We start from the raw sequence: 16,095 nt of genomic DNA on the forward strand, positions 1-16,095 counted from the left end.
AGTTAGGAAAGAAAGGGGGAAAGGAGTAGGGATCTGCATTCTACTCTAGCACACACACACACACACACACACACATATATATATATAATATATAGTCTTCAGTTTTATTGGAAGAAGTAGATGAAAAATTAAAAATATAAATTTAAAAGCTTTTATTCTTTTATCTGTTATGTATCCATGATTTAATTACGTTTTCCAGATCTAATTGAATAAGTAGAAGTCCCTAGATGGAAGTACATTTTTTACAATGAAAACAAAACTAATTTCTCAAAGGACATTTGAGAATAAAATTACTCTAAAGCTTCTTTGAAAAAATCGATAGGCATGAATAGCAGAGATGCTGCTCAGGTGAGAATAGAAATTAAAACATATTATAACACAATAAGCATTAAAACTGTGTGATACAAAACTAGAAATACAGAGAGCTAGAACAAAGTGGAAAGCCAATAAATATATATAAATATATATACTGTATGTGTTCTCAGTTTTGGTAAACAAAGTTTATTCAAAAGAGAGGCAGGTGTAGGGTGGGGAAGGATTATAATAAATGGTATACCAATGTTGGGAAAATTCAATTAGATCTTTACATATCAGTGCACCCCAGATGCATTAAATAATGAAACATTTCCAAATGAAATCCTGGAAAACATACTTAAATCATGGATAATAACAGAAGAAAGAATAAAATGTTTACTAGTTCCATAGCAGACTTTTAAATTATCAAGGAAATCTCAAAGAAAACAGTCAAGTAAAGCAAATAAAAAGTAGATTTAAAGAATAACAAAATTATATTTAAATAGAAATCATTGGGAAAATAGCTAAATGAAAATGAAAAAGTGGTTATAAGGAGTTATAAGGTTGCATGGAACACACATTCAGTTAATCAGGGAAAAAATATATGATTTATTTCCCACAATTCTGGCAGGCAATAGTGAAACTGTTCTGCTCATGTGTTAACAATGATATTAAAAACCAGCACAACCTCTTGTAAAACCCTGTAACAGTAAACACAGCCATCATAGCACCATCCCCTCCCTCTGACCTGGGGAACATGAAGCCAGTACAGTGATCTCTACTGGACAAATAAACACATTTCCAATATCTCGTCATGACACCTGTATCTCCCTTAGTGCCTAGGGAAACAGAACCTCCACCTGAGGTCCTCAGACAACAGACAGGTGGTCTGGCTGGGATCTCAATCTAGTTACATAATTCACTGGTGGGGCCACCTGTCAGCTGTGTACCCTCCGATTACCCATTTCTTCTGCACTAGGGTCTGTGTGCTCCCAAGCAGGGCTGCTACGAAAGAGCCCTACACGGTGACCGCTTGTCTGCCAGCCAAGTATGGTAACTCTAGGGGCTCCTAGCAGAAACAGCCTCTCACCATGACTAATACAAGAACCAGTCTCTCCAACCCATATGGCCAGGGCCCTTGGACTGGTTGCAAAAAAGTAGGAAACAGTGCTTTGATAATGATCACTGGCTGCTCACTGTGTCCTGGGTTTGGGTTGTTCACCTACTATGGTGATGTCTGACCTTCCTGGCCAGCACCAGGGCACTCAAGATGCTTCCCAAGCTCAACTTACTTTAAGACTAAAAACTACTAAGAGTAAAATACAGATGAAGAGATCGATGGATGGGTGGATGGGTGGAAGATGTGGAGATGGGTACATAGGTGAATACTCCATCAGTTGCTTTTAGAATGTCTTTGATGGACTTTATGTACCTCTTATAAAAGCATGATTGTCCTGGTCCATGGTATGTGCCCTTCGTTTCTGAGATAACTCCTTGCAACTGATTTCTATTTATGATTTTGCTAACACCAATAAACTACATGCTTTCCAGACCCCATCTGTCCAAAGTTTTTGTCACAACAGGTATATAACCATAAAAAACTATATTTATAAACACTATCTATAATAATAAAAGTGTAATATACTAATTAGACCAGACATCCTTCCTGACATCCTTCCGGGACATAGCCAGGGCTACAGCCGCAGGATCGAGGCAGCCGCCATGGCTGTGAGGGAGGGATCTAGGCAGCTGCCCCCAACTGTGAGGGAGGATCAAGGCAGCCATCTTGGCTGCCGCGGCTGCAAAGGCCTACTCTTGCATGAATTTCATGCCTCTAGTATATAATATACAAAAAAGGGCTTAACATAATATCAATGTCTGTCTTTCCCTCTCATATAAGTCAATCCAAAAGCCATTAGGCAGGGTTGAGTAAAGTGGGCATCAGCATAAAAATGGTAGGCATGTGGCATGGGGTAAGGAAGGTTTCTGCACTAAGACAAGGGTGAATATGCCAACATGGGTGTCAAAGCCTTAGCAGGAAGAGGAGAGAACATGCATGAAGAGGAGGAAGCAGAGACAGGGTAATGGTTACATAATGGGAGCCAGGTTTGTCACTGTGAGAAAAGGGAGCTACAAATAAGAAAAAGGAGAAAACTAGAATAAACTCGAAGGTATTGGGTTGAAATTAGAGGTGTTGGTGTAACTTACTGGTTACTGATATAGTGAAAGTATTTCAACATACCAATATAAATAGAAATGTAGTTGTAAATGTTCACACACTCACACACACACACACACACACACACACACACTTTCCTTAACTCTGTTAACTGACAGGACCTGGGAGCAAGGACACTTCAGTAGCAGTGAGCACACCTAGTGCCCAGATCTTGGTTTCTAAATACCATTCTCCACTAAAAGAAGCCAGGATCCTTGGAGAATTCGCTGATTCCAAGCAAATATAAGATGAACCTGAGAAGTGTTCACAATGGGACAAGCCAAAAGGACAGAGAAACCAGCTTAAAAGGAACTCCCTTTTGCCAAAACTGGGACAATTTGAGCTTTAAAATATATAATGACAGAAACAAACCAAAACCTACCAAATAAAATAGCAAGCCATATGCCCCTGTAGATTTAAATTAATACATGAATAATAAATGGCAAATAAATGGCAAATAAATAAATAAATAAATAAATGGCAAAAAGAGAGAGTTCTTTCTTAAAGTATAAAGCCAACTTTTTGTAAATATCTTTTTTTAAAATTTATAAAAATAAATGTTGTTTTACATTAAAAAGAGAATAAATGTAGAAGGAGGAAAATCACCATTCACTATTAGAATCAAAATTAAGTCAGACAAAAAGGAAAACTCAATGGATTCTAAAACCAGAGGGTGAAAGTACAAGAATGAAACATTTATGATCTCAAAGTACCTTCCCAATATCCTTATTAATAAAAAAGAGAGAAAAGAGTAACTTAATGTGTAAAGTTCTATAATACAACATCTACATATTGCATTGTATGTTTACTACTCAAAGTCAAATTTCTTTCCATCATCATATATTTGACCCTTTTTACTACCTCCCCCCACCCCCCTTTCCTGCTGGAAGACAACATACTGTTGTCTGTGCCTATGAGTTTCTCTTTCTTTGTTTCATTTGTTGTTTTCAGTTTTGTATCAAAAATGCAAAAAAAAGAAGGAGTAACTTCACAGTGAAGAAGCCTAGCAAGCTCCACTTTAATCAAATGCTAACAGGAATGGCAACAGACATTGGGATGCAAGAAAATGGGACGCAAGAAAAATACAGCATCATTTCTCTGATATTCCTGTCAAAATGCATGATATTAGTAATGAGGAAGCATCAGATAAATATTACATTTATGTGGTGGAACATTCTATAACATATCTGATGTGCAGTTTTTAAAATAGTCGAAGTCATAAAAGTCAAGAAAAGACAAAGGGTATCTACCAGAACAGAGACTGGAAAGACATGGCAGCCAAATGTAACCGGATGCGGGACTGAATAGTGGACCCATAATGGACATTGGGGGGACAGATGGCAGAGGAGGGCTGAGAACCAGATGGCAGAAATATCTGTGTCAGTTTCCTGTGAACGGCTGGACTGTAGTTACATATAAGATGTCATTGCTTAAAGGAGATATGCACTGATGTTCAGGGGTAATGGGGCAGCTTATTAGCAATTTATTTTCAAGTGCTTCTAAAATAAAAAGTTCTTTGTACTATTCTCAAAACTTTTCTATAATACCTGAAATTATTTCCAAGGGGGGAAAAGATATGACACCAGATCCTTTATGTTATAATTATAATTTTTCATTTAAAAATATAAATAAGGTAATAAAATTATTAAAAGAAGCCATTGTGTTAAGGTAATTTTTAACTTAAACCAACCTGTTAAAGTCATATTTCCACTACAGCAGTAACTTCTAAGACAACTACATACATGGTCCTGTTTAATTCAATAAGACAATAGTACTATAAATAAGTCCTTTGACAAAATGAGAGAAAAACAGCGTAATGAAGCAGTCTTCACTCTTTATACTCTTCTTATCAGTAAATAATTCTAAGATGCACATGTTCCCCCATTGTTTTCTAGCAAAAATATATACAAAAAACTCTGAAAACCCAGGCCCAAATACCTTGATTTAGGTGTGTGGCCTCCACGATCTGCACACCATTCACAGAGCACTGAGACCCACTTAGGGGTATCAGAGTCACCGTCCCCCCGGCATTTTCAAAGATACAGTGCTCACTCTCCAAGTCCAGACCGTGAAGAACTAAGTTGGAAAAACAGAGAAATGTTTTCTTTGGTATCTAGAACAATGATTCCCAACCTTTATTAATTTTTCCATATTGAAAAAAGTGCTTTCTTTTCCATGTAAATCCTGTGAAATGAACATTTATATTTAGTGAGGAAGCTGAATTTCAGTTCATGGCATGAATTGATAGAACTGAACGTATCCTGTGAATGTTACCTTAAAGCAGTGGTTCTCAACCTTCCTAATGCCGCGACTCTTTAATACAGTTCCTCACATTGTGGTGACCACTAATTTCATTGTTACAAATTGAACACAGTTAAAGCATAGTGATTAATCACAAAAACAATATGTAATTATATATGTGTTTTCCGATGGTCTTAGGTGACCCCTGTGAAAGGGTCGTTCAACCCCCAAAGGGGTCGCGACACACAGGTTGAGAACCGCTGCCTTAAAGGGTCTGAATATCACCTGTATAAAGAAATACATTCTGGGATGTTTATTTACTTCATCTTCAGAAAAAAAGATAACTGAGTAACTTGTCTTAACGGAACACCTCTGAGCCACTCTGTTTGATGCCGAATAAACTTCTTTTGTAGGTCAACCAAAGTTCACAGTAAAATGGAGGGAACACAGGGGCTCCAAAGCTCAAGAACTTATTGTGACCTCCACATCACAGACCTTATGTCCCAGGAGCAGAAATCAAAGGTGAAGTTGGCATGAAATGGAGCTGTCCTGGGATGCACACTGCCACAGCCAGTGACAACCCTGAGAGAACTTGACCTCACAGACCTCTCATCGCAGAGCATGTGGCAGCTAAGGTTTTCCGAATCACACATGGCCATCCTGAGTTATTCTTGTTTAATGAATGGCCAGGCATGGATGTGAACACCTGTCAAATAACCCTACATGATTTTAGTCACAGATCTTCACCAGTCGCTCAGGACAGACGAAGTATCTCCCATTGTTCTCCACAGAACTGCACTTCTCTGCTCACAGAAAACACATGTTTTTACCACTCACCTTCATGTAAAGCAACCTCAAAGGTCAACACATCGTTTAACGATTGGAAGAAGAGACCTTGTGCCTAGTTCTACTCAAAAAGTGTTGATCCTAAGGACTTCTGGGAATTGGTTTTCAGCTCTCTCAGTTTCACAGCAAACAGTAAATACACGTAGGACTTTCTAGGGTTGGCTTGATTAACAGCTTACACTGGTGGAAAAGCAAGTTCATTGCCAGCAATTCTAAAAACAGCTGCGAAGATACAATCCTTCCCTGCCGACCCCACCTGGCCACCCACACATATACACACCACCATCACTGCCATGATTTCCTGAAGTTATGCTTGTAAAGCCTGGCATGTCCTCACCCTGCTCAGGCAGCATTGCTAGGAAACCCAGGGAGCCATGCCTCCATGTGTGCGTGTGCTGCATGTGTGTGTATTCTATTTCCCATTATCATCTTTGTGCAGGTACTTGTTTATATCCTTCCCAGGAAGGGGCTTTATATCCTTTACCTGTGCCTGTTGACATATTTCCATCAATCAGTGTCCCACTGTGACAAGGGTAAGAGTGATTTAAATAACTATACTCTTGAAAGCTATGACAAAGTATAGAATACATGGAGGATGAGGGGGAAGAATTCAGTTTCATTTTATTCACTAAATGAATTCTTCTGTTTTATTAATTTGAATTTCACATTATAGAAATACACATGCTGATCTATACTGTATTTTTAAAAGATTCCCTCTTATAATTACTTCATGTCTGTCATTCAAAAGGAAGTTCTCCATTAAATGATTTTTTAAATCATTAGTACCCTGGCTGGGTGGCTCAATTGATTGGAGCTTCATCCCATGCACCAAAAGTTCAATCCCTGGTCAGGGTATATTCAGAAGGCAACCAATTGATGTTTCTTGCTCACACTGATGTTTCAAATCTATTTTTTTTAAATCCTTGGCTGAGGATTAAAAAAAAAACAACTCACTGGTAAAAAAAAAAAAAAATGATGAAGATTCTTACCAATATCTTGTTCTGTTGAAGCATCTTCTCTACCAACATACGTCTGACCTTCCTGGGAAGAATACACAAGTAAAATTTATTAGTAAGGACATAAGAAGCGTCTGTTTCTTCATTTTTCATTTAAGCCCTAATGACCTGATAAGCAATGTCCCGGAGAAGGCCACGACAGCCATTGCAATGTCCTAGGGAAGGCCATGGCAATGTCCCAGGAAAGCCACAGCCTCAGTGCTATGAGAGTTCACGGAGGCTCTGAGACAACACTGAAGGTTGTCGGGAAGATGACAATAGAACTCCTGGGGCTTACTGTCCAACAATGGGTAGGCTCCTACCTTGGCCTGTATCATAATCTGCCCATGACAATCATCTCAGTGATGTTCCTAATCCTTGCTGGATGGAGAGTTTCTCCTCCAGTGAAGAGGGTTTCTTTATGTCTAAAAGTTTATGGGAGCCCACAAAGCACAGTGCAATACCGTTTTCATTTTAAGCCATGGATCAGAGAGAGGTTAGTAAAGTCAAGGGTACAGAGGCAACCACTGACGCGGATGTGGAAATTCTGCTCTCTTGACATGAATAGCCTGTTCAGGACCAGGTCCAATAATGTGGTCAGGAGACACACCTTTAAAATTAAAATGATGGCCCAGAAAACATATAGCCATTCCCGGTTCCAAGTACTTGTGACTTTTCTTCCCTAGTCTCTCTGACTTTTTGTTCCTTACCCGCCTTTGCTAATTCTACACATTTAGCTTTAGAACTCCATAAAAATGGGAACTTCTAATACCACAGAACCCCAGTGAACTGTGGGAAATCCCCAAAAGGACTCAAGGATTTATTGCATATTCTTTAATGTAATAGCTGTGTTCAGGGACACAGAGTATTATAACAAACCTTGCTAGTGTGTAAAGGAAAACGAGATTAGAATGTTCCACTCAGGCAGTCTTACCTTCAAGTGATATAAGATAATTCCAGTACTCAGAAGGTCGTCATCAATGCCAATCAAATGGGGCAGCTCGGAATCCAAAACAACTCCAATCCCTTCTTTCCTAAGGGCTAGAGTTTGTTCCTGAAATCAGAAGTGAAATAAAACATTGTTGAGGAAAGAGAACATCTTTTTTAGGTTTTTGGTGTTTTTTTCTTAGGTATTCTCTAGAGCAGCGGTCACCAACCTTTCGGACCGCTGGGACCACCTGTGGTCTGTGGACCACTGGTTGGCAACCACTGCTCTAGAGTGTTAAACTTTTTTATTTCTCATCAAAAACACTGTAAGAAAAAATGGACCTTAAACATCATGTTGCATTCTTGGCATATGATAAGCAAAGTAAACTTGAAACATAAAAGCTCAATTAAAGTGAATTAAACTTATTGCCTAATTTATATAACTTCTTTGAAATCTTGCCTTCTTTAGGAAAGGTTCTATAAATATCTGACTACAAAGGAATCTTTCTCCCTCTTTAAAACCTTTATTTTCTCTAATATCTAGATGTCTCCTAACTTGCTGGCTCTTCTCTCCAGTTACTATGGATAACCTGTGTATGTTCCTAAGATGAGGCCTTTCCTGCACATTAGTTGCCCTGGCACCACACACACCTCTGTCTTCTGCATCATCTTCTCCTATCTATGGATCATTCCCACGTACTCACAAAGCTGCTATGGCTATTCCACCAATCACTACCACCCCCATCACTTCCCTTGGCCCTGTATCTCTGTCCAGCTATCACCAATTTCTCTCTTGCCCTTTAGAAAAAATCACCTACTAAGAGATCCCTACACTGTGGTTCTTCAATTCCTCCCCTCCTGCTCTCCACTGAACCCACTCCATGGAGTCTTTCATCCTTGGAAGTGTAATATCTATGGTCATCCCTTGATGATCTTTTCTTGTCTCTTCACTTTACCTGCAATCTACATGCTAATGACTCTCACATCTAAATCTCTTGGCAGACCTCTCATGCAACAGACCTGCCTACCTCAATATACCTGTGAGGATACCAAATAGGCAACTCAGACTTAATGCATTGAAAAACCCACTCTTCTTGGTGGCGTCAGGGGAAAAAGGGGCGGGGGGAACATATGTAATACTTTCAACAATAAAGATTTTATAAATAAATAAAGAAAAACCTACCCTGTTTCCTCCTGCCTCCCAAACCTGCACATTATCCCTTCTCAGAGAATGCCAACCTTCCTTACAGTTACTTGGGCCCAAAATCATGGCTCTAGTTTGTTCCTTTCTTTCTCTTAACACTACATACTTGGTATTGACTCTGCCATCAAAATATGCCCCCAATAATGTAACATGGAATGGATATGCTCTACTTATATAAAGCTACCCATATTAATCTTAGTAAATGCTAAACCAAGTTTGTTACTCTTACCTGATTTTTCTCTCAAAACTAGAGCTTACATGTTAAACGTTTATTTTAGTATACTTCACAATCCAGCAGTTTCATTTCCTGTGTGAACCTAAGGAGCAGCCTGATCTTCCAGGCCCTGCCCAGACTAATGCTGACTGCCCAGACACAGGAATTCATTGATTAAAAAAAAACAAAAACACATGACCAACTCAAGGACACTGACCGTGAGAATCATACTGGGACCAGCAAGGACACTGCCTGCATGTCTACAGCTCCTCCCCCTGATCTTTTGGTTCTGCTTTTTATAAAAAACCTCCATCTGCACTGAGATTTTAAGACTGGTTTTTGAGGACTGGGAAAAGTCCCTCATCTTTTTGAGATGCTGGCACTAAAAGGAAAGAATAAACCTCTTTCCTTTTACCAGCACCAGTCTCTCTCCCTTGGTTTTCCTTATGGCAGGCAACAGAATCCACATTTCAGTCATAATCCGATAGCATCAAGACACCTGTACCACTCTCTTCCCTGGCCCCAACCATAGCATCTTTTACCTGTATCATTGCAATGATCAAGGATAATACCACTCAAGCCCCAGCCATGTTTCATACTCTACTTGACAGCCAGAGGGATATTAGGGATATTAGGGCAGGCCACTCCTCTGCTAAGATCCTTTATGTAGCCTCCCATTTCACTGAGATAACAACCCAAGTCTTTGTATCCTTCTACAAAATACTATATGATCACATGCCTTGCTAACCTCCTGCTCTCATCTCCTGCCACTCTCCCCCTTGCTCATGCCTCTCTAGTTACCCTCAGCTCCTTGCTGTCCTCAAACTTGCCAGCCTTACCCCACTTCAGGGCATGGCCACTGCTTTTCCTTTTTTCCTTCTGCTTTTGTAGTCACTGTTGTCTTCTCACATCATCTCACGTCATCTAGCCTTCTCTTTTCCTACAGCAGGGATTTTCTACCTTAGCACGATTGACACTGTGGACCAGATGATTTTTCATTATAGAGAGATATTTTGTGTACTGTAGAATGTTTAGCAACATCCCTAGCCTCTACCCACTAGATATCAGTAACACACACTCTCTCCCCCAAGGTTGTGAAACCAAAAATATCTCCAGACACTAGCAAATGTCTAGGGGAAAACGCCAGCCCTAGTTAAGAAGAAATCCCTATATCCATATATAGGCCCTCACTTCCTCAGGTCTCTGCTCAAAAGCCACCTTCCCCCATTGCCCCATACAAGAGAGTAATCATCAACCTCCCTTATTCTGAACTGTTTCTCTCCTTAGCAGTTATCACTATATAATGTTATATACAAGTGTATTATATAAATACTATAAACCAGTCCCTAATTTCATGTCTGGCACATAGTAGCTCCTCAATCAATATTTGTCAAATGAATTAATATTTAAACTCTAATAGCTCCCATTCAAACTAGAGTGAGTTCAGAGAAATGCAGGAAGGAGGGTCAATGGCAGCCCCTCAGGGAGGAGACTGGCAGGCCTGTGTCTTAACATCTGACCCAAGATCAAACAAACCAACCAACAAACAAAAAAACCCAAAACCTCTAAAATCAGGCTTCTGGCAAGTTTAAGGAAAAGCAGACAAAGTCCAGAAGATTGAAGGTGAAAATTCCAGCCTGGAGGCTGGGCTGGGCTGTGCTGAGTTCAGGAGGAGTCACATCTAAGATCATGACACTGTGCTCTGACTGTAGGTGCACAGGGAGCAACAGGGGAGCAAGTTCCATGCTACAGACTGAGGCTCCCGATCAGAGACCCTCCTTGTGAATCTCTTCCCCACCCCCACCTCAACAATAAGACAGCATAACCAAGGTGCAGCTCTGGAACGCCAACACCCAGCAATGCCTAAAACATAATCGGCACGCCCTACGTTCCTGGAATGGCTATTTTATGTCATTTAAATATTAAAGCGATGTAAAAAATCTGCCATTCTCTAGGCGAAGGAATCAGACTTCACAACTTTGCAGACAAGGCAGCTCCTAAAAGGTTCTGGGGAAGGGTGGTGGAAACAGAGAAGTCCTTCAGGCCTCCCCGATCTGCAGGCATTTGAGTCTCAAAGGTGCACACGCAGAGCTGGATGCATGCAAGAGGGCAACGGAATGAAGTGGCAAAAAAGATGGTTAAGAAAACAAACAAACACATAGAAAGTACCACTTGAAAGAATGCAATTTAATTTAACCACCATTATGGAGATGCAGAGAAAATGGCCAATGCATAACTTAGATTCAAGAAAAGGAAATGAAGCGTGCCACTGTTCTTCAATTACTCCTATCAGCTAGGCTCACATCCCGGGCTCAGACCTCAGGCTTCGAGGTCGGAGCTGTAGTCATCTTGATTTGCACCAAGGACCTTGCAAATCTTAGCTGAAATGAGCTCTCTAAATAAAGCAACCCCTGCTCCTAGCTCTGGGATATTGCAGAATTCATGCTTTCCCTTCTTCCCATGCAATTCAAGTAGAAATTTAAAAGTATGTAATTTTTTTTAAAAAAGTATATATCACAATGGAGAATTTAATCAGATGGCTCCATTTCATAAAACAAAGTCCTCATTGGAAGGTCTGCTAGCTCAGAACTGTGACAGTATTGCATGCAGGGTAGGGAGCCCCCTGGTAATGAACTGTTCCAGGCCTCTACATCCAGGAGAAAAGAAGAGTGACTGTTCTCATAAATCCAGAGACATATGTACTTTCTGCATAAAAGTGTACAATACCCCCGCCCCCCCAAAAAAGGCAATATTTAAAACTCTAATAGCTCCCACTCATGCTAGAGAAATTGTTTTGGACTACATCCCAGTTTAATTTAATATTCTTTTTTTTTAACCACTGAAAAACAATCTGTTTCCTTCCCTGAAATAAGTCTCAGAGACTTTGAAAATCATAACTTCGGAGCCATTAGGTCAAAAGCATTACCTGTTCCCATCAATTCCCAACACACTCACACACAAACACGTACCAGCATGCACCCACACACACATCCATATACGGAATGGATAAAACCTGAATTAAGAGAAAGTTTCCCAGAATTGGCGGGGGGGGGGTGTGGGAGGGGCAGATGAATTTATGATTAATGCTGCCCTAAAGCTCTATGGCATTCAAGCTGCATTCACTACATGATATTATAAAAATGTCACCTCATAAAGCTAAAAATGAGGGTTTAAATCATTGCTCAAGTGAAAAAGTGATTTCAGACAAAAGTATCTATCACATATAAAATATTTATTGAGTGGCATCTACTGTGTACATAATTTATGAAACACCTCTTTGATAAGATGGGATATTTAAATAGTAGGGCTGGTGATCCCTCCCCCAACTCCAAGCACACTGGGTCCCAAATAATGAAAGTGATAAAATATGTATAGCTGCACATATTTTGTATTGAAACAAATCTTTTGGCAACCCATATTTGCATTAAAAGGAAACTATGGCCTGACTAAGAACATAGAATCAGCTTATTTTAAACATTATGTTCATTATATTTGCAAACAATATGTTCAGTGTGCTTTCCTTCAACCGCTGGATTTAAAACATGTGTCCAGGGCTGGGAGCATCACTTCTGGCACATTCCAGCGATTCAGGTGAGCTGCAGGCAGGGCTGCCCAGCTGGGAGGGAAGAAGGCCAGCCACACCTGGGCTGAGCTCACTATGAACATCCCAGGAAACCGTTATATTCATTGCTAATAAGATCCAGCAGGGATTCAACCGCTTAGTCACAACCACATACTTTGTAACTAGCCCTGTGTCTGACAAAACTCAACAGCTTTCCTGAAAAAAAAAAAAAAAAAGTGAAAACCAATACAAAAACTTATCAACAAAAAACTAGTTTTCCCTCTTGGAGAAGCTTACCTGAGAGCTAGATCTTGCTTGGGAAATACTGGGAAAACTTTGCCAATGTGTCTGTGCCACTAGAGCAGTGGTTCTCAACCTTGGTTGCACATTAGAATCACCTGGGGATCTTTATAAAATCCCGATTTCTAAGCCTCACCCTCTGTAAATTCTGTTTCTTTGTTACTCATGTTGTGGCCCCAACCCCATAACAAAGAAACAGAATTTCCAGAGGATGAGGCCCAGAAATCAGGATTTTAAAAAGATTCCCAGGTGATTCTAATGTGCAGCCAAGGTTGAGAACCATTGCACTAGAGTAAGAGCTCCAGAAACTATGTTTCTTCACACTATGTTAGGTGAATACAGCTGCGCCAGGTTCACAGCAGGCACTCAATAATTGCTGATTATTTGGCACTGTAGGGAGTAAGTGATTTTAAGTGCATTTGAGGGTGGGGATTGAGGGGATAGCCAAGAATTAAATATCAGAATCTCTTTATGGAATAATATATGGAGAACTATGTGTTTCACAAATAGTGGACTTTTGTACAAATGCCTCCCAGGATAAAGTGCACTTCATTTCTGCAAATGAGACTACAGCCCTCGGCATATTCGGGGCTTGGAGCACATGACCAGGGTGGGTGTGAGGAGGGAGGAGGAAGTCGGGCAGGCAGGAAGACTTTTGTAACAAGGAAAATCGTCCTCTAGCAAAGCTGCTTTTTAATTTTTTAATGCATGTGATTTTATCTGAATTTCATATTAGAAAAATTATATGTAGTGAAGAAAAATTATATGTAGTGAAGGATAATTATATGTAGCGAAGAAACACTTGAATTTCAACCAAGTGTTTCTTCACTACAAGAGATATGTCCTAAAATATCCTTCTAAGTAAGACATGATGAAACACACTAGAGGCTGACAACACTGCACACATGTATTTTTCATCCCTGTTTCAGTTCTGAGCAGCACTACTGGGGTCTGGACATGTCTGAGACCATGTGCCTCCGGCCCTTACACCTGAATGCCAGGGAGCTGCATCCCTGGGCCACATGCCCGGTCACACTTCCTTTCTCGGGGAACACTGAGGCAGGGCTCTATTGTCTGCAGAAAGTGCATGCTGCTCTAAGGAAATATGAAGCTAGTCCAACTCTCAGTCCATGGCAGATCCTTTGGTTTTCTGCCTGGATCTTTGGAAAATGGTGCCTTTACACTTGAAACCCAATTGTTTAGTTAGGATAGATATCAGTATTGAACCTTCTGTACTCTAAATTTTCCTGGAACACAATTCATTCTTCCAATCTGCAGACTCGGTTCTTTTGTTTATTTTTCATTTCATGAAAATTCCTGTTTTTTATATTTCAATTTCTGTTTCATTTGTTGACTATCTACTTTGGGGTCACCAATTATCCTTATACACATTGTCTTTGCTTCTTTATCTTTTAGCTTCTGATTGCTTTAACATCTTGATCCTTTCATTTGTGTGCAATGAGATTATCCAGACATTAACTTTCAGTAATTTGATTTCAATGGCATTTACTGTTTTCCTTGATAGTTCTAATTTTATTCATTAGTCCTGCAATGGATGTTGTTTTAGACCTCAAAGTCTATCTTTAGGTCTGCAATCTCAAACTCTCTCTCTCTTTCTCTCTCTCTTTCTTCATCTCATTCTGCTTTTTATCGTCTTGCTTTGTTTATTGCATTCCTGTTTCTCATTAACTTGTTCCACAGAATGAAGCAATTGAAAGAAATTCCCTTCTATGCTTTGAGGTATGTTTTCATCAGGATCTGGATCTTTTGTCTTCTGCATACTTTACTCCTTTTCTGGCATTCTGTTTGCCTGTCAGTCCATCCCTCCACCACTAGGCTAAGTTTATATAATTGCCCTACTCTCTTTCTTTATCTTATGTATGACTTAGGTATCTCTGTCCAGAAAGTCCCTATGCTCTGACACAGGATGAGCAAGTCCTTGACTCTTATCCTGCCGTATCTATCATCTTTCCAGCTCAAAACCTGAGTGGTCTGCATGCTGTCCACTCTTCTCTCTAGTTAGAGGGAACGGTAGAAAACCAGATCCCAGCTGATACACTATAAAGACCGAGTTCCTAGGTTCTGTCCTGATTAACAAAGGTGGTTAAATATCCTCTATTGACTCCTTCCTTCTGCTGGAAAAAGAGATCCCATCCCTCTAGAGGAGACTGCTCTCGAGTGTCTCCTTGTTTCACCAGGCCTTCACTTACAGACTCAGCTCTGCTTTTCACATCATGCCATGTCCATGATTCCTCAATAAGAACGGGGAGATCAATTTGTTCCTCCAAATCAATTTGATCTGAGGGTACTGAAGAGGGTTTTTAGAATCTTCACTCATTCAGCTTCTAAGGCACAAACCAAGGCAAACCCCTTAACAACCTTCCCTCTTCTCTTCCTCAGTGGCCAGCTGATGATCTTTTTCATCTGCTTCCTATTAGTGATTTCATGGTGGTGTTTCTGCGGCAGGACGGGATGTTTGTTTTGCTTATTATTATCATCTCCTTATTTCTTTGAAATCTGTGATGTCATCTCCAACTGTCTATTTAACAACAAAGTCAAGAACAGGGTTTCAGCAAGCTACAAAAGGGAAAGAAGAAAACACTCTTAGGGGATTTCTTGAATACAGATACAGAAGGAGAAAACATGAGTATATATCTATAGATAGATAGATAGATAGATAGATATAGATATAGATAGATATAGATATAGATATAGATATAGATATAGATATAGATATAGATATAGATATAGATAGATTAGATATAGATATATACACACCCCGTTTGACTAATAAACCTGGGGAGATGATCTGAAAACCCAAGCAGATGGGTCATTATTTGATCCTGAAACCACAAAGCCATTGAGATTTCTGAAAACAGGAAATGGTTGGTCCTTCAGAAGATGAATCTGGCAGGATGAATAGAAATAGAGAAAAATTTGAGGTAGCATTAGAAAATAAGGAATAGCTTGAGAAACACTGTAGAGGGAGATAGACTCCAGGTGATAATTACTTTAGACTGGTTCACCTTAAGTGGAGACATTTTCTAGGAAAAAAAAAAATCCTTGTTATACTTTGCATACAGCTCAGCAAGTGGGTATTGTTATTTCTTACCAATTTGATAAGCAAGGATTATCAACTGATTTCATTCTTTTGTGATATACAAATGATAGTCATTTTTGACACAAACCAATTAGCTTTGAAGTCCTGAAAATATTTCACAAGCTGGCATTCATCCAAAAGTGAAGCACTGTTTCCTGTACATTCTTTTGCACAAAGAAAGAATCACCTCCATT

At 39.7% G+C, this 16,095-nt stretch overlaps 1 protein-coding gene across 1 annotated transcript in view; it reads right to left on the reverse strand.

The window, feature by feature from the left end:
• KIF16B (kinesin family member 16B) overlaps positions 1-16,095 on the reverse strand; it is a 275,124-nt gene that overhangs the window by 135,313 nt on the left and 123,716 nt on the right. The window contains exons 13-15 of the mRNA XM_015560287.1: positions 7,529-7,648; positions 6,589-6,640; positions 4,451-4,588 (exon numbers count right to left, since the gene is read on the reverse strand). Of these exons, the coding sequence (XP_015415773.1) occupies positions 4,451-4,588; positions 6,589-6,640; positions 7,529-7,648 (310 nt within the window). The remainder of the gene's footprint in view (positions 1-4,450; positions 4,589-6,588; positions 6,641-7,528; positions 7,649-16,095) is intronic.

The sequence above is a fragment of the Myotis davidii genome, unplaced genomic scaffold (genome assembly GCF_000327345.1).
Source record: "Myotis davidii unplaced genomic scaffold, ASM32734v1 scaffold32, whole genome shotgun sequence".
NCBI lineage: Eukaryota > Metazoa > Chordata > Mammalia > Chiroptera > Vespertilionidae > Myotis > Myotis davidii.